The 18,823-nt window shown below is 45.3% G+C and overlaps 2 protein-coding genes across 2 annotated transcripts in view; one reads left to right on the top strand and one right to left on the bottom strand.

Moving 5' to 3' along the window:
* Nucleotides 1–96: 96 nt before the first annotated feature.
* Nucleotides 97–3,204, bottom strand: LOC310914920 (RNA-binding protein 8A-like). The gene is made up of 2 exons (XM_083871436.1): nucleotides 1,140–3,204; nucleotides 97–909 (listed from the first exon to the last, which is right to left on the bottom strand). Exon 2 carries the CDS (start codon nucleotides 880–882, stop codon nucleotides 358–360), a length of 525 nt encoding a protein of 174 aa, XP_083727562.1. The 5' UTR covers nucleotides 883–909; nucleotides 1,140–3,204; the 3' UTR covers nucleotides 97–357.
* Nucleotides 3,205–4,213: 1,009 nt separating this feature from the next.
* The window catches only part of AFF4 (ALF transcription elongation factor 4), a 48,013-nt gene continuing 33,403 nt past the window's right edge, over nucleotides 4,214–18,823 (top strand). Inside the window, exon 1 of the mRNA XM_083871435.1 lies at nucleotides 4,214–4,287. The gene's annotated coding sequence lies outside the window, so the exon portion shown is untranslated. The remainder of the gene's footprint in view (nucleotides 4,288–18,823) is intronic.

Here is an 18,823-nt window from a genome sequence, read left to right as displayed (position 1 = left end):
CTGGTTTGGCAATCATGACATGTAAAGAACAACCTTCACCATCACGTTGAGAAGTGAGAAAAGAAGCCTTTATTTAGGGAAACTCAATTTACATAGTTTTTGGGATTTGGTCAAGGAAGGACTGGGAGATAAGAGGAACATTCCTTTGACTTCAGTAACCAAACCAGCAGTCCATCACAGAGAAGGAGGCGAAAACAATCTACTTTATGTTAAACACCTGAAAAACTCCAGTAAAAACATGTAAACAATCAGAAGGCTGAAAATTACAGCAACATTTTCTCCTTGAGGCTGTATATAAACCCCAGTTTCCCCCAGCCTGGGCTTGGGACACAAATGGGGAGAAATTTGGCTCCATCATCAGCGGTGCCAGTCCAGACTGTGACTCTGCTGGTGCCCCTTCCTCTCCTTGCCCTTCGGGGGTCCCCTGATGAAGCACCAGCCCACCCTGAGCTGCTGCCCCAGGAGCTGCTGCCCGTTGAGGCCCTGCAGGGCTGCCTGTGCCTGGCTGTGTGTCCTGTACTCCAGCAGGGCGTAGCCCTTCCCGTAGCCCGTGCGCCGCTCCAGCCCCAGCTGGACGTTCCTGAGCTCCCCGAACTCGGAGAATCTCTGGTGCACGTCCTCCTCCGTGGCCTCCTCGTGCAGCCCCCTGACAAACAGGATCCAGCCCTCCACGGATCTCTGGGGGATTTCTGGCTCATCCCCATCCTGCTCCAGCCTCTCGTAATCCTCACGTCCCCGAGTGTGGGATCCTTCCTCTGAGCCGAAGCCACGGCCCTTCCTCTTCTTGGCCTTTTCCTTCAGCTTGTGGATGTTCTGATCCCCTTCCTCATCCATGGCAAAATCCTCTCCATCCACCTCGTGAAGGTCCAGTGTGTCTGCCATCTTCTCCAGAACGCTGGGCACCAAAATCTGCATTAGTTTGGAAAGATAAGGTGTCAGCCAGGGAAAACCAGAGCTTCCCTTGGAATGGAGAATGTGAACGAACCCCTTCTGAATTGTTATAATTTTGAAATTCAGGACCTTTCAGGCAAAGATATGGGAATAGGGATAACAGGTCTTTACTAGGAATATTGAAAATAAAAATATAGTGGTGTAAGAGAAGCAAACAAACAAAAAAGTAAACACTGACAGAATACAACCTGACAGCCTGTTGTTCAGGGTGTTGTATCAGCACAGTCCAGTCCTCCTGCAGTGCCAGATGTGGCTCTGGTGGAGCAGAGATGATCCTGTAGAAGGTCCAGTGGTGCTGAGCTGGGTCTGCTCTCCCTCTGGGAATCCAAACAGGCTGTGCTGGGGTTCCCAATGCCAGGTTTGATCCAGGTGGGAATGCTGGGCTCCTCCCCCTGGGTGGAGCATCTCCCTATGGGATGATGGGATTTTATCAGTTATACAGTGAGCCTTAATATCCCATTAACAGCAGATAAAGCCCTGCAGGGAGGATGGGTCAGAGAAGAGATAAGGAACTCTGCCCCAGCTGGTTTTAACACCTGAGCCATGAACAGAAGACACCCAGCTCCTCCCCCCAGAGTTATGAGGAATGGGTTCTACAAGAGATAAAGAAAAACACCTCCTGAATTGGTTTCAGCAGCTGGTAATAAATACAATATGTAGTTGTGGTTACATCTTGCATTGCAACCCAAGGCACTTGTAAATTGGGTGTCCCCCAGTGAGACAAGGGCTGGGGTGGGTGTTCTGCACAACTCCATCAGGATATTCCCATCCAAAATATGGTCAGCAAAACCAGAGAGATAATAACAAACAGGACTGGGCACCGTTTTCACTGGATGCTCAGTAAAAAAGAGACTCCTTGAAATGAAGGTCTCAAAGGCCAGTTCCACTTTGGATGTGTTTCCCGAGGAATGTGTGAAGTGCAGGATTGCCGGGCTGAGGGAATTCTGCAGGAATTCAGCCTTGTTTGATTGTGGGAATGGCCCTGGAGCAGCAAAACCCCCCAAAAACCCAACAAAAGCAGATCCAAACACCTGCAGAACGGGGATTGCTGGATGCAGAGTGGGAGTTATTTGTTTTTCTGGTGGATTGAAGCAGTTGCCATCAGTATTTTATTAGGTGATGCAGTCTCCTGAATTTCCAATTGTTGGAGTGCCCTTTTTAGGGAGGGGGCATCACTTGAGGAAGAATTCTCAAGTATCTTGGTTTAGCTTAAATACAGTAACTAAACTATTTTTTATATTTTTATGGAAAAAAGTAGTGTGTAGACTTACTTTGGAATAAACTGTACTTATTTAAATGTTTGATAATACCCGTGTTGTGTGTGTCTGTCTGTGACCTCTCCTGTGTTTTACAGAACACGCTGCAGACTGTAAATAAAACTACCAGAAAGGTGTTTGAAGTCTCGTGGAGTGAATGTACCATTTAATGGGAAAGTGAATAAATTATTAAACAGCAGTTGCTAAGTCGATGCTTACTGCAAATATCTAAAATATTTCAGGTTTCAGCTGGAGTTGCCCTGACATTCCATCACAGAGGGGGAGGATTTATCCCCAGGAAGTTCTCCAGCCAGAAGTCCTTCTGTATCCAGATTTTTTTTAAAAAGAAACTTTTATTTCAAATACAATGTTTATATTGGCTTTTTTTCTTGTCTTTTCTGGTTACTTTGTGTCTACATGTTCTTATTTTCCAGATTTAACCCCTCCAGCCTGGCCAGAGCCTTCATCTGCCACTGCCTGACTTGGTGCTGGATTAGGAATTTTATAAAAACCCCTTAACCAGGAATTGTTCCAGAGACTGCTCTGTTTGATCCCTCCCACTCCAGGCAAAGCGATTGATGGAGCCTGGCAGGAAAACAGCCTCGGGAAAAGCCTCACCTTTCAAGGAGAAACGCTGGGAACAGAGGGGAGAGCAGGACAAGGGACAGACAACCCCATTGCTGAGCCCAGGGCTTTGCTGACCCCAACAGCACCACTCACAAACAGGTTTGGGGTGCCCTGAGCATTGTGCACTCTCTGGATTAGTGCATTGATTTGTTTTCTTGGGGAGGAGTCTTTAATAAATAGGAGGTTCTGCAGCGAATGGATTTGCTTTGTGAAATTCTGTTTGTCCCAGCTGTGTATTGAACCTGTCCTGTCACTGTCCTGTCTGTGATGACAGAAGGGACAACGGGTCCTGTCTGAGGTGGATCTTCACAGCCTTTGTGCAGCCAGGCTGTGCTGCAAACCTGGACACCGGGACAGAATACCAGAAAATCAGAATGGTTTGGGCTGGAAGGACCTTAAAGCCCATCCAGTGTCACCCCAGCCATGGCAGGGACACCTCCCACTGTCCCCGGCTGCTCCAAGCCTCAATGTCCAGCCTGGCCTTGGGCATTTCCAGGGATCCAGGGGCAGCCACAGCTGCTCTGGGTGACCTCAGCCAGGGCCTGCCCACCCTTCCAGCCAGGAATTCCATCCCAAAATCCCATCCATCCCTGGCAGTGGGAAGCCATTCCCTGTGTCCTGTCCCTCCATCTATTGGAAATCCTTCTCTCCATCTTTTCCTGCAGCCCCTTCAGGCACTGGGAGGCCACAATGGAGTGACCCCGAAGCTTCTCCTCTCCGGGGTGAACAATCCCAGCTCTCCCAGCCTTTTCCGGGCCCGGAATGATCCCGGGGTGGTCCTGGAATGGTCTCAGGGTGATCCTGGGATGATCCTGGAATGATCCTGGGATGATCCTGGAATGATCCCGGTGTGATCCAGGAATGATCCCGGGATGGTCTCAGGGTGGTCCCGGGGTGGTCCCGGGTTTCCCGTGTCCCCCCCGCGGCCGCCAGGGGGCGCCCCACCCACGGGAGCGCCCCCCCGCGCGCGCCGGCGGGATAGTCACGTGGGGCGGCGCGCGGGGAGGGGGCGTGGCCAGGCCGTGTCCCCCCCCATCCCCGGCCCCGCCCCCCGCGCGCGCGCTCCGCCGAGAGGGGGTCACGTGGTTTTCTCCCCGCGCGTCACGTGATCGGGGCGGCGGCGGCGCGCGGGGGCCGCCGGGAAAGCGCCAGGCGGGACCGGGCCGGGATCGGGATCGGCACCGGGAGCGGGCCCAGCGCAGCCCCGGCCCTGCCCGAGCCCTGCGAGCCGCCAGCCCGGCGCCGGCCCCGCCATGGACCGCCGGGATCCCCAGGGAGCGGCCTCCCGCTTGTGAGCCGCCCCCCCCTCCCCGCCCGCCCCGTTCCCGGTGGGCCGGGCCCGCCCCGCGCCCCCCCCGGCGCTCCGCGACTCGCCGGCGGCTCCTCGGGCCTCATCGTTCGCCGGTGGCGGCAGCCAGGAGATGGTCCGGGCCTAGCGGAGCGGCCAGCGCAGGTGAGCGCGGCCGGGCCGGGCCTCCCGCCGGCACCGGGGCAGCGCCGGGACATCCCCGGGCACTCACCGGGCACTCCGGGACATCCCGGGGACAACCGGCGGGCTCGGCCGCTCCGGGCTCATCCCCCGGCGGGAATCGCGGGTTTTCTGACCCCGTGCGGAGGGCGGGGGGTCCCTCCGGGGCGGCACCACCGGGAACTCCCGGCCGGGCCCGGCGCTGCCTCCCCGGGCAGGGCTTTAATCCTGGCCCGGTCATTGACGTCAGGGCTTTGTTCCTTCCCCTTTGCTCCCGGCGGCTCGGGGATGGGGCTGGGGGGCTCCGGGGGGCTCCGGGCTCACCGAACCCGCCCCCGGGAACCGGGACTGGGCCCGGACACGGCCCCGCTCAGGGGGTGGGTGTTGTGTAAAGCCCCATCCCCGCTGGGGTTATGGGGGACTCTGGAGAGCAGCGGCTGCTTTACATTCCTGCACTCTGGGATCACTTTTTTATCCTTTTTTTCCCCTTTTCTAATGGACAAAACAAAGCCAGAAAGTGTCGGGATGTGTGACCCAGGTGGGTTCAGGGCTGTCTGTGGTTCTCTTCTGGAAAAGAGAAAGTGATGGACTGAATTTTGGGTGAGAACTCGGTGTTTGGGCCCAAACCTCACTCACAGCTGTACCATGGAAAAAGAGCCTGAAAAGGGACAAATGTGGGACCTGCTGTTCCCTCTTTCACCTTATTACAGCTTTATTTGATCATTTTCTGGGGAATTCTGGTGTTTTTAAACATTCCCACATTTCCCCCTGTGGGGCTGAACAGGCCCTTCCTCAGTTTCCCTCCTTGGAGTGAGGGTTCTGCTCAGCTCTGGGTGTTTATTTGTCTCCTGGGCTCCCTCCCAGCTCCTGGGATCTCCCAGGTGTGTTTCCAGTTCCTGAAGTTCCTTTAAAAGGACTGAATTGTTCTCTCAGCTCCCTGGCAAATGGGGTTTTGCAGCCTGGGGGGGGTTATTGCCAAACAGGATCTGCTGAAGGGCTTTACAGGAGTGGTTTGTGCTCCTGATGGGTCATTTCATGTCTCCTCTAATGAGGGAAAGGTGATTAAACTCCTGTTGTGTGTCTGTGGCAGTCCCAGTGTCACACTGGAGTTACTCACTGGTTGTGCTGGGACTGGGGCTGGGGCAGGGTTTGTTGGTCAGGAACAAAAAGGAAAAAAAATAGCTTTTGGCATGATTATTATCTTGGCTTTATTAATGTATCAATGTCAGGTTTTGTCGTTTGCTGCCTCCTGAACAGTGTGTGAGAGCAGACTCTGCCAGGTTCAGGAGTGACACAGGCCAGGCTTATCCTGAGCTGGGAGGGACCCCCAGGATCAGCCAGTGCAGCTCCTGGCCCTGCACAGACCCCAAAATCCCACCCCGGGCATCCCTGGAGCTGTCCAAGCTCTCCTGGAGCTCTGGGACTGTGCCCATTCCCTGGGGACCCTCTGAGGGAGGAACCTTTCCCCAAATCCAACCCAAAGCTGGCCTGGCCCAGCTCCAGCCCTGCCCTGGCTCCTGTCCCTGGCACAGGGAGCAGAGATTGGAGCCCCAGGTGAGCTCTGACCTCAGGCTCCTTTTCTCCAGCAGAACAAACCAAGTGCCCTCAGCAGCTCCTTCCACACCCTTCCCCATCCCCGTGTCCCTCTTTGGATACTGTCAGCTTTTTATCTTTTTTGTTACCCAGAAGTGCCCCCAGGACTCCTGTACACTTTAACAGCAATGAAGGAAAACAGTGAATTTCAGCTCTGGCCTCAAAAGCTGTCTCAGGTCCCTGATATTTCCTCTAAACATCTTTGCAGTTCTTGTTTTATGACTTTTTCTCCTTGTCTCAAACATTGAGCTGGGTGAGACTGAGCCCCTGGGGTCAGTTTTTTGTGTGAGAAGCCACACAAACCCAGAAAAATAATTCATATTTATATGTTTAACATTCTTGCCTGTTGTAGTGACCTGAACTTGATAAAACCCCAGTGAAACATGAACCCAAGTGAACTCGATAAAACTAAAACTCCAGTGAAACAATGAAACAATCATAATTGTCCAGCTTTGTGCATTCACATGGAGGGTTGTTTTTTTGTTGTTTCTGCCTTTAATTTAATTTCCAAAAGACCTTAAAGAGATTTCAGTGATGGAAGTGCTTAAAACCCCAGTAAAACATGACTGGGATTTTTTTTAGGGAGCTGGAACGTGCAGATGCTTTTACACAGTTACAACCCAGATGCCACATTTCTGTCTGCACAAACCATGGAGTTTTCTCCTTGGGGACCTTGCAGGTGAAGAGCTGCAGCAGAAACGTGTCCTGAGGTTGGAGCTGGCCCGTGGAGGGACAGCTCCTCTCCTGTGGCTGCTGGGGGTGTGCTCTGCCCCAGTTGGGCACTCCCCTGTGGGATGTGACTAAGGACCTGTGTCACCTGTGCCTTACTGAGACAGGGCTCTTGATGTGACATCCTCCCTCTGCCATCAGGATCTGTGTCCAGGTGATGGTGGCATCCCCTGTGTGACATCCCCCCTCTGCCAGGGGATCTGTGTCCAGGTGATGGTGGCATCCCCTGTGTGACATCCTCCCTCTGCCAGCAGGATCTGTGTCCAGGTGATGGTGGCATCCCCTGTGTGACATCCCCCCTCTGCCAGCAGGGATCTGTGTCCAGGTGATGGTGGCATCCCCTGATGTGACATCCTCCCTCTGCCAGCAGGATCTGTGTCCAGGTGATGGTGGCATCCCCTGATGTGACATCCTCCCTCTGCCAGCAGGATCTGTGTCCAGGTGATGGTGGCACTGCTGTCACCGTGTCCCTCACTGCATTTTCAGTGGTGCCAAAGCTGCTGGTTGTCACAGTCAGGGACACGAAAAGAACCGCACTCACCTGTCAGGTAGAAGCAGGGAAAGTAAGGAAGGTTTATTATGATTTAGGGTTTATATAGGATTTGGGATTTGGTTAAGGATTGGTCAATGAGAGGAAACACCTCTCTGACCCCAGTGGTCAATACAGAAGTCCATTACCAAAAGGAATAAAAACAATATAGATTAATTTGAGAGACTTTGTAAGAAGGTATGTAAATTATTATCAGAAGGCTGGGGATTATGGCAATAGCTGGTGGCTTTTGCTGATGCCTCCCTCCCTCCCCTTCCTGCTCATCCTCTTGGTCTGGGAGTTTTGTGATCATCCCTGCTCGTACTCTGTGCTCCAGATCATCAGAAATTTGCAGCGTTGAGGGCGGAAATCCTGAGAGTTGAGCCTTGAGAGCTGAGCCAGGAGAGCAGCTCCTGTGCCATGGGCAGATCTGGGGACATGGAGGGAGCTTGAGCAGTTTCCAAGAACCCTCAGAAATGTGTGTGCTGAGCTGGGAGAGGAGTATGAGTTACAGTGTCGTGTTTGGAGTCCCCTGTGTGAGGATAGTCTGGAGTTTTTGGTGACTGAGCTTTCTTTTCTGTGGCAATAATTGTTCTTGGCCACATAATTTCAGTTTGTTACTCACCTGTGGTTTGCTCTACAGGCCCGTTTCCTTTCTCTGGCTGCTCTGATGTCACAGTTATCTTCAGCAGAGGCTCAGAAATAACTGAAGTTGAGATTAGACACTGAAATTTCAGTTTAGATTAGATCCAGAGAAAAAAATCTTTCCTGGTAGAGTGGGGAGGCCCTGGATCCCTGGCAGTGCCCAAGGCCAGGCTGGACACTGGGGACAGTGGGAGGTGTCCCTGCCCATGGCTGGGGTGACACTGGGTGGGATTTAAGATCCTTTCCCACCCCCCTGTCCCCCCTTTTCCTTCAGAATATAAACCAAAATAAGGTTGGTGTCACCTTCTCTAAACTGGGAGACCAAAACACCCCAAACTGTGGGGAGATGGAAGAGCTGTAGGACGAAGAGGAAATATCTGGAAACAACACAAGAAACTTTACCAGATGACATTTAGCTGGAGCAGGGTTAGATGTATGTAAGATATCTTCCTAACTGTGGTAAACTAAGAAAATAAGCAATCAAGTTCATAGAATTGCAAAACTCGAGATGAAAGGTCTTGTGTGGCAGTTATTCTCCTCTCTGCAGTCACTAATGACTAAGGGGATGCTCTGCAGCTTGTGAAATGACAGGGCTGCTGTCACTGCTGAGGAAATCCAAACTCCCAGCCCCTTCCTGTCACCGAGGGCACAGCCAGCCCCTGGGCTGTTCTCTGGCTCCTCTCTCCTGCAGGAACTCAGCTTTATTCTCTTTTTAGCTGCCTGCACTGGATGCAGGATCCCAGCTGAATTAACACTTCCCACTTTGGGGCAGTGCTGTCTGAGGTGAGCAGCTCCTTGGGGCTGGGCCAGCCTGGGATGTGCCGGCCAAAATTCCCATTTCCCTGGGGCTGGGAGTTGTTTTCCTCCTGCACTGGAGTCTCCCTCAGTGTTTGCCATCTCCCCAGGCTCTCAGACTTTTACAAATTCCCAAGTTTCTTTCTTCAAGCCCCTCTTTTTTCCCTAATTCCTGCCTTTTCTCCCCACTGCTTGGAGTTCCTCAGGTTGTCTTGTCTCTTGTTCTTACTTGGTTCATTAATTCTTGCTGACAAATGGAAAACCTGGGTTATTAACTGCCAGTAGCACCAGGTACCAGCAGGAAACAAAAAAAAAAATCTCTTTTTACTCCATACTGTATAAGGAGTATAAGTGTACTCCATACTGTACAAACCTGGAATAAGGGAAGTTCCTGCCCTGAAGTCTTGAACTAATTTTCTTCTGTTAACAGCTCATTAAGAGAAATCTTCCTGCTCATCTTTTTATGGAAAACAACACCTCATGAAGCACCTCAGAGCTTCCCTTTTACTGATTTTTTTTTTTTTAACAGTTCATTTTAATTTTTATTCACATCACAACATTTCTGGATGAATTACTTTGAAACGTGCTGCTTTCATGTTTTATAATTAAACAAATAAGAGTGTGTGCTTTCCCTAATGTGGAATCCTGTAAGTGATCATGTTTTCCAGGAGAGGCTGTTTTGTTTGTTTTGTTTGTTTTGTTTGTTTTGTTTGTTTTGTTTGTTTTATTTGTTTTATTTGTTTTATTTGTTTTATTTGTTTTATTTGTTTTATTTGTTTTGTTTGTTTTGTTTGTTTTGTTTGTTTTGTTTGTTTTGTTTGTTTTATTTGTTTTATTTGTTTGTTTTATTTGTTTTATTTGTTTTATTTGTTTGTTTTATTTGTTTTATTTGTTTGTTTTATTTGTTTTATTTGTTTTATTTATCTGTTTTATCTGTTTTATCTGTTTTATCATCCCATCTCTCTCCCTGTGGACAGGTTGCTCCACAGCAGTTTCTCCCTATTCCCAGAAATACACTGGGAGCACAAAGAGGCAGGAGAATGGTGTGATTTTCCTCAGTGGGATTGATATCCCCATGTTATTTACACTTTCTAAGAGCAGCTTTAAGCTGTTTGAACTTTGGGTTGGAAACTTTCCTTCAGTTTTTGAGCTCAGTGGGTTCCCCATGGAGGGGCAGAGATGGTCCTGCTCCTCCTGGGTGGCTCAAAAAAGATCTCAAAAAACCAAAGCAGATCCCAAACTTTGAGCTTTTCCATCTCTGTAACCTTTGCAGCGTGTGGTGTTAAGGTGAGAGAGGACACCAGGGTTTTTTGGGTGTCACTTTGTCACCTCCTGGAGGTGGGGACGAGGCTTTGGTCACACATCACTTCACTGACAGGCATTTTCCACTTTAAAAAGAGAATAAAAAAATGTTTAATTTGCAGAACCAGACACTGGGAAAACAATGATCAGTGACAAGTTAAACTCCTCTTTCCACTTGTCCTTAGCTGGGATTCGAAGATTTCACTGGTAAATTGTTCCAGAGTAGATATTTCCCCCAACACTTGGTTCCTGTGGAAATTTTATGCCATTGAACAGTCATTCAGTTTTTCACTTCATTTTCCTTTGGAATTCCTTGTGTTCACTTTCCTCGGGAGTGCAGAGTTTCTGAAGCCTAATTTATATTATATAAAGCCAATATAAATATCCAATACTTATTTAAAATTCACACCAAGGAAAGTGAAGATGAGGAATTCCAAAGGAAAATGAAGTGAAAAACTGAATGACCTGATGAAGGTGTCTGTCTTTAAATGAGTATTGGATATTTATATTGGTTTTTATATAAATTAGGCAGTTTTTATATAAATTAGGCAGTTTTTATATAAATTAGGCTTAAAAACCTCTCTGCTCCCAAATATTTCCCCATTCCTACTGTCCTGACTATAAAAGCTCAAACCTGATCATCATTGTCCAGTTTTGTGCATTCACATGGACTTTTTTTATTATTATTATTATTTGTTTCTGCCTTTAATTTAATTTCCGAAAGACCTTAAAGAGATTTCAGGTTAAATGGTTTTAATCAGGCTTTGATGGGCGCAAATCATTAAAGTGAGGAGGATGAGGAGATAAAATCCACAATTCCCTTTGTGTGGGTTTGGCTGCAGAGAAACTCTGGAACAGGAAATGTCCAGGAAATCCCAAAGGCTCAGGAACAACCACAAAACAAGGGACAAGAAATTCAAACTGTGCCAGGGGTGGAAATTTGGAAAATTCCGAATTTCAGGCTGGAAATTTGGAAAATTCCTTAATGGAAAAAGGTTTTCCAGCCCTGCTTGGGTTCAAGTCTGGAGGTGGCACTTGGGGCAATGGTTGGACTCCAAAAACTTGGAGAATTTTTTTTTTTTCCCAGCCTAAACAATTCTATAATTCCATTTTTTCCCACATTAAAAAGGAACAGGAAAGCAAAAAAAGCTCCATCAAAATGAGAATTTGGTTTGTGATGTCGTGGGTTTTGTAGGCAGAGGAATAAGCAGAGTTTCTGTGGAAAGAAAAAATATAATTTGAGAGCTGCCAACGTAACTTTGCAGTGTTGCATTATAATTAACATGATTGTTTAAAGATAAATTTTAAATTCTTTGGTCCAAATCCAGATTTGAAAACGTTAAGATGGAAATTTCAGAAAATTGGGAATTCAGAAAATTCAGAATATGGGAAAAACTTCAAGGAACGTGTTGTAACTTCAGCAAGTTGTTTTTTATTAATGCTTTGGCATAAATAAAATGAACCTGATGGAAATTGCTGAGTGAAAAACGCTGGATTTTACGAAGATTTTTGGTATTTTGAAGCACCAAGATTGGCCAAAAGGAGATTAAATGGATTAATGTACTGATATTTTCCCTATTTCCTGTTTTATTTTTATTTTTAATGTTCTGAGTTGTTCTCTATGGAACTTCCTGAGAGTTTTTTTTGTGTATTTTGAAGAGGTTTTTTTTTTATATTTTTGATTGAGTTACTCTGTTTGTTTGGCAGAAACATATGGAATATTGTTTTAAATTCCCCTGCTGAAATTTGGCATTTCTAGTTAATTAATTTATTTTTTAAACTAATTAATTTAAATTTAATTTAACTTTTTGATAGGATAAATTAGCATCATATTTTAACCTTGATTTGCCATGGTGGAAACTGGTGTTTGGTGTAAAACAGCCTTGAAAAGATAAAAGATTAAAAGGTTTTTTCCTGGAGCAATTTGCTGGTGCTGAAAGAGCTCCATTAATTAGATTTAATTACAAAAAACACCAGTGAGGACTTTGCACTGTGACACATTCTCAGCCAATAATTACCAGAAATATGTTTTAATAGGAGAGAGATTTTAACAAGGAGTCTTCAGCTTCAATTTGTTAATTACTAATAAATGGCTAAAAATTTACTTTCTTCAGGGTTTTTTTCTTCAGGTTGTTTTTTTTTTCCCATTTTTTCAGATTTTTTTTGTTATTTTTTTTCTTCAGTTTTTTTTTTCTTCAGTTTTTTTTTCTTCAGTTTTTTTTTTTTGTTGTTGTTGTTCAGTTTTTTCCTTCAGATTTTTTTTTTTTTAAATTCAGTTGTTTTTTTTTTTCTTTGGTTGTTCTTCTTCAGGTTTTTTTTCTTCATTTTTTTTTTATCTTCAGGTCTTTTTTTTTGTTTATTTTTTTGTTCAGTTTTTTTTCTTCTTCTTTTTTTTTTTCTTCAAGGTTTTTTCCATTTTTTTTTTCATTTTTTTTTTCTTGATTTTTTTTTTCTTTTCAGGTCTTTTTTTGTTCATTTTTTTTGTTCAGTTTTTTTTCTCCTTTTTTTTTCTTCAGGGTTTTTTTCCAGGTTATTTTTTTTTTTTTTCAGGTTTTTTCAGGTTTTTTTTTGTTCAAGTTTATTTTTTTTCTTCAGTTTTTTTTTCTTTTTTTTTTTTCCTTCAGTTTTTTTTTTCACCTTTCTCCTTTTTTTTTTAGTGGAAAAAGTTGCATTATTTCCTGGCCACATGAAGCAAGGTCCAATGCTGAATTGGCACTCAAAAATAGGTTTTGTTTGTTTTTTCTTATTTATTCAGAAGAACATTTAAATCCATCCAGTCACGATTTGCTGACAGACTTTGAAGCTCAGGATGGTCAGAAATGGATGTGTTTTAATCTTCATTTCTCTTTTAGAGTGTGAAATTTGGCTCTGTTGAGCTGATTCTTTGCCATACAATTCATTTCAATTTTTAAAAAAATTATTCCGTGCAACTCTCACTATAAACAGTGAGTCATATCTTAAAAAAAAAAAAAATTTAAAAATTAATTTAAATTTGTGCTTAGAATAATTCCATTAATTGAAGCACAGCCTGGGAGCTTTAGCATCTCTCCCCATGGAATTTCTGGGGGATTTGGAAGCAAATTTGGCTTTTCCAGGGACATTTCCAGGCTCCAGCCCTGCCCCAGCTCAATGTGAATTTCCCTCTTATATTGAGAATTTTGAAACCCAACTGAATTTTGACAAGACTTTTGCAATGGTTCTTTTTTTTTTTTGCCTTTAACTTGGTGCTACAAAAAAATCTGAATTTTTCTTTCTGGTGGCAAAACTCACTGGCTGGGAAATGAAATGTGTTGGTGGAATTTTGTGTTTTGTAGTTTTGTGTCTAAAAAGTCGTAGGAACTTTGGGGAAAAAAAAAACCCCAAATATTATTATTATGGGAAAATATGATGTCATTTGTATTAAAGGAGTTTGTGCAGCTAAATTAACATTTAAAAACTGTTTTTTGAGTTAAAAGATACTCCACTAAATGCCTTTTTACTCAGTAGGGGCAGAAATATGAATGTTTATCTCAATCTGCTCAGGGGGATTATAAAGTACAGGTGGCATTTAATAGGGAGGATGAAAAGTGGGAAAAAAAAAGGAAAATTTGAAGGCACCAGGAACATTCCCAGCTCTCAAAGCTGTCACATCCTGACAGCAGATTTTAGACAGGTAGGAAATGCTGCTGACTTTGGTAAACCCTTTGCACACAAATTAGGGCTGAAAAATGAGAGGGAAAAGTTGTATTCTCATTTTTCTGCCACTCAGAATTGTGGATTTTGTGAAATCTTGGAGCTGCAAAGCAATTCTAGAGCACTGGGCCCTGTGAGAGTTCAGGGCAGCACTTGTGAACTTATTGATTGATAAATATTGATGATAATTCAGGAAATGATATTGATGCTGATATGGATCCACCCCAGGGGTTCTGGAGCTTCCCCTGCAGCAATTCTGGACATGAATTTCCCTTTAGGGCTCTCAGATGTTCACCCTGAGTGGTTTCCCATGGTTTGAGGGGAGTTAAATCATTGAAAAATGCAGTTTTTAATTGTGGTTGTTTTGCTGAGCTGCTCCACAACATCCCCCTGCTCTTCCCCTCAAAACCACACTGCAGAATTATCATTTTAAAGCTGATTTTCATCTCAGTGAGGGATGCAGGACAGGGGCTGAGCCCTGGGCACAAAGGGAAGTCCAAGATAAATGTCCTGTGAGACATGATCTCACACTGAGGCTGCAGGAAGTGACAGTTAAACCAGGGGAAAGTGCCTGATAAACTTCTTTTCTCTCTTCTTTTTTTCTGTAGTTGAGATGGGAGAAGATTGTGAACCTCAAATGTGATTTTTTTTCCCTTTTTGCCTTGGTTGTGAACCTCAAATGTGATTTTTTTCCCCTTTTTGCCTTGGTTGTGAACCTCAAATGTGATTTTTTTTTTCCCTTTTTGCCTTTTCACTCCTGCTTTAGCTGGCACCTCATTAAAACCTTATCTGCTGTTTCAAATCTTACCCAGAGCAAATTTATCAGAGAATTTTCTGTCAAGTGAATCCTTTCTTAATCCCAATGCCAGAGTTCATAGCACTCAAATGTAATGATGTCTTTTATGAAAGTAAATTATTGGGAGGAAGTCAGAAATGATAATAGCCAGATTAATGTTAGATGTCTGAATAACTATTGCTTAATAAAAATCTAAATGCCAATTGTCTTGGCTTCAAAGTTTAAGCAGATGAGCATGTAGGCACAGGAATTGGGTTATTAAGTTTCTACTCAATTAAAGGGCAGAAATTTGTTGGGAAACTGTGTTGGGATATGCTTTGGTTGGCCTGTGTGGACATGAAAGGATTGCATGGAAAAATGCTGAATTTGTGCTGGTCCATCTTTGCACTGGGGGAATTAAAGACTCTCCCAGCCATTGGGGTTTGTGCAGAAAATGATAATTTTAGTGGCTCCTCTCTGAGTTTTCCTCTCCCATTCCTGAGCAGACAGGACAGAAAGGAGGGATTGATGTCCTTGGAGCAGCTCTGCTCCCTGTGAAGGAAAAGAGAATTAATTCCTGTGTTCATCAGGGAGGGGGTTCCAGACATTTTCCAGACGTTTAAGATATGTGGTTGTGCGTTTTTAAGGTCCCTTGAGTGAATGACATCAAACCAGTCTTGCAAATCCTTGGATATGAACAATTTTAAGCTGTTTTAGTGGTATGATTTTAAAATGGATTTAAGATTGTTTTAAATGAGCTGCACTGCAAGTGCTGAATTTAGAAAAGTCCTCCTTGACTTGGATTCTAAAATCCAGTTTTGCTGGGGGTTCACTTTTACCTTGGTTAGTTCTTTTACCTTCCCTTGGCAGGAGGAGTGGAATTTGATGATTTCTAAATTCTCTTCCAACCCAAACTCCATTTCTCCTTTATTTCTGTGCGCTGAATCTCACCTGTGATGAACGATGCACCCAGTCTTGTTAAATGAAATTTTACATTTCCAGAGCCTCTTTCTAAAGGATCCCCAAATCCTTTTCCAGTGGTCGATGCTGAGTTACAAATTATCATTATAATTCTTTTATCCACCATTGCTGTGCGTTGGTTTCTCAGGTGGAAGATGCTGACTGATCCTCAGAGAACCTGATATTTTTGAGGGCTGAAGGGGGACTCTGGCAGCTCAAACTCAAAATCAGGATGTAATTCTTGCACCATCACTAGACTGAGACTGGAATGAAGGCTGAGCTCCCCCAGAAGGAGCTGTGGAATTTCTCTCAGCTAACGGTGGTGAAGGATTTGTGCTGCTTTGTCTGGGGAGCTGCACAAGTCCAGGCACATCCTGTTTGCTGGGGATTTCTGGGTGCTCCAGAGCTGAGTGGGAAGGAGAAGTGCCTGCAGCAAACTGCTGGCTCTGCCCTCCCTGGGAGTTCTTGTCAAACATTAACCAGACCTGGGCCAAGTCACTTTTTTTATTATTTTTATTTAAAGCTCTCGCACCCTCAGTATGTACAAAGGTGTTCCCACACAGCTCTTGGGGCACTTTGTGATATTTCCCCTTGTTTTTTGTGCAGGAGGAATTCCTGATGTGAAAGGTGGGATTAGAGACATTTGTGTTTGTATTGTAGGAATGAGAAATATTTATGTTTCAGTTGGTGGTGAATCTGATTTATATTTGTATCATGTTACCTGTACAATTGTATTCCCAAGAGCTCAAATGAAACCTTGGAAAGAGGGAGATGGAGCTGTGGAAAAGTTGATTCTCATCAAAATAATTGAGCAAGGTGATGGCTCAGGTTTTCCTGTGCTCACCTGTGCAGCCTCACCGTGTGATGGCGAGTTTTGGGATGGAATTTTGGGATCCTGGGGGTATCCCAGCCTTTCCTTTGGCAGAGCAGATCCATCCCGTGGGCACCAGGAGCCCTCCCAAAGCAGATCCCCCTCCTTGGCAAGGAGCCTTTGTGTCAGAAGGTCAGAGACAGAAACAGAAAACTTTTGACAAGTTGTTTTTTTACTCTGTCTGCAGACATACAAAAACTGCTTGAATTCTATGTAAACTCTTTTTTTTTTTAGTTGTGTTCCTTATTTCAGTTATAAAACTCTGAAGATGATTCTGCTGCTTCTGTATTTGCACTATCACAGTTATCCTCTAAACCCATCCTGGAGAATTGTCCTGTTTGTGCATTTTTGGGCAAAGCTGTATTGTTTTAGTAGGAAAAGTTACATTTTTTTTTCTCTGTTTTTCTTCTCCACCATCACATAGAAAGTGGAAGATTATATGTGCACTTCTATAAGGAGCTCTGGGTGACACCAGGGCACGTTCCTCTGTTTTTGTGTTCATTTTGTTGTTGCAGGGCAGTTATTTTTCAACGTCTCCCTTTTCAAACAGCTCCTCTGGGAGTGCATTTGTATTAACAGCTGACAGAGCAGCATTTTGGGCTCACACACACAGGATTTCAGGGCAGGATTTGTGATGATGCACAAGCTGGGAGAAGTGTCCTGTGCCACCTGCTGAGATGCCCCTTACCCATGATAAACAGAATATTTGTAATAATCAACAGGAGTCTTTGGATGCAGCATTGAGGCAGCTTCAGGTATTTTTAAATGCCTTCTGAAAACATCATTCCCTGTTACAGACAGGCTCCCCAGCTCTTTTTTCCCTTTCCTTTTAAGAGGAAAGGATGAACTCATGGGAGCTGGGTGTGCCCCCAGAGCTGGGTGTGCCCTGCCCAGAGCTGGGATCCTGCACGTTCATCCTTCCTGCCCAAAAGTTATCAAACAAAATTGGCCTTTCACGGCAGCCAATTAACCAATTAACTGTTTGATTCCTCTTGCTGGTGAAACCAAGTGAGATTTGAAGGATCCCTGGGGTTGGCTGAGGATGTCTGGGAGGAAGTGGAGGTGTCGTGAGCAGCTTTGAAGGTTTGCTCATGGCTGGGTGAGCTGTGGTGGAGTTGACTCCCTTTGGATGGGCTTCTCTGGAGGTTCCTTGGCCCAACCAACCCTCACCTTTGATGGTTTTGCCTCACCTTGTCTGGGGAGATAAAGAGATGCTGCTGCTGCTGGGCTGGAGCCACGACTTGGCTGCCTGATGTGGGTTCAGGGGGCTGGGAAGGGTTTGGCCAAGGTCCTCTTTTCTTTTAACAGCTTTGCCAGGAGAACTCAGGCAGTGTGGGCGTGCTGGATGGGGTTATCTTCACTCTGGAGTTGTGGTCCAAAAGTCCCAGGGCTGAGGGAGAGGTGGGGAGCAGGAGAAGGCAACACCAACTCTGCCATTTCATCCCACAAGTGATGATCTCTGGAGCCAAAGCCATGCCCTTGGTGCATCAGGGATGAGCAGAAATACCAAATGGATTTAGGAAGGGTTTTGGAAGGAGAAATGCAGGCTGTGTGTGTGGTCTGGTGGTTGATGTGCTCAGGGTGCCTGGAGCAGCAGAGGATGGTGTTTCAGGAATACACACACAGGACAGGCTGGCTCAGGGGTTTCTGTGAATTCCCTGCTGCATTTCCTGCTTGATTTCAGCTCTTCCTGCAGAGCTGTGAGCTGTGAAGGGTTGGTTGTGCAGGGCAGCCTCAGGCACAGGGAATGTTCAAAGTGCAGTGGGACACACTGCAGGAGGAGTGACTCAAACCATGGAGGCTTCAACTTCCTAAAAATGAAATACTCTGCTGTGCTTTAGGCCTGTTTTCTGATTTTTTTTTTTTAAATTTTTGAACTTCTCTTTTCCCAGCTGTGGAAACTAAGATGACTTTGGCCCTTGCTGCAGGGACATTGTTCTGGCTCTGCTCCTCCTTCATCCTTTAGCTCAGACCACCTAAGAAAAAGAGAATTTTAGCAGAATCATCTTGGTGGCATCAGATACAAGGCAAAAGGTTCTTCATCTTCCACTTCCATGTCTGTGCAGGGAGGTGCTGTCCTTGTTCCCAGAGGATGGGGCAGGAGTGGTGAGAACAGCACATTTTAATGGATATAAAGGTTTATTACAACTTCAAGTGCTCTGAAAACTGATGTGCTGCAGTTTCTTCCCTGCTGGAGTTAATTCCCAGTGATGCTGATGAACAGAAAGACCTTGGACATTTGCTTTTCTCTCTTTGCTTTTCCTGAGCATGGGAACCTTTCCCTTCTGGCAGCTCGTGGCTGTGGGAGCTGTGGCTTTGAGTGGGAAGTTGTCTGAAGTTCAGAGCTAAAGGAAGCCCCATGAACTTCCTCTATTTACACATTTTAATGGCCTTGTACACGTTATAGGCACCTAAAATAGCTCTGTGTGGAGATGGGGTGGTGAGATACCAACAAGTCTAACTTGTATCACAGTCAAACTATTTGCTATAATAAGAAATGTAAAAGAGTTAAAAAACCCTAAATGAAATCAAAGTCAAGGTGACTCCCCATGAGGGTGTTTATCATTTAGTGTATTACAAAAGGCTGGGGAGGAGTGGCTAAAAGTCTCATTAACTGGTGTCTTTCTGGTGACTAATTTCACATTGACCT

The sequence above is a fragment of the Zosterops lateralis genome (assembly GCF_965231275.1).
Source record: "Zosterops lateralis genome assembly, chromosome: 14".
Classification (NCBI taxonomy): Eukaryota; Metazoa; Chordata; class Aves; order Passeriformes; family Zosteropidae; genus Zosterops; species Zosterops lateralis.
The sequence above is the reverse complement of the archived record's forward strand: the minus strand, read 5'-3'. Positions and strand labels throughout refer to the sequence as shown.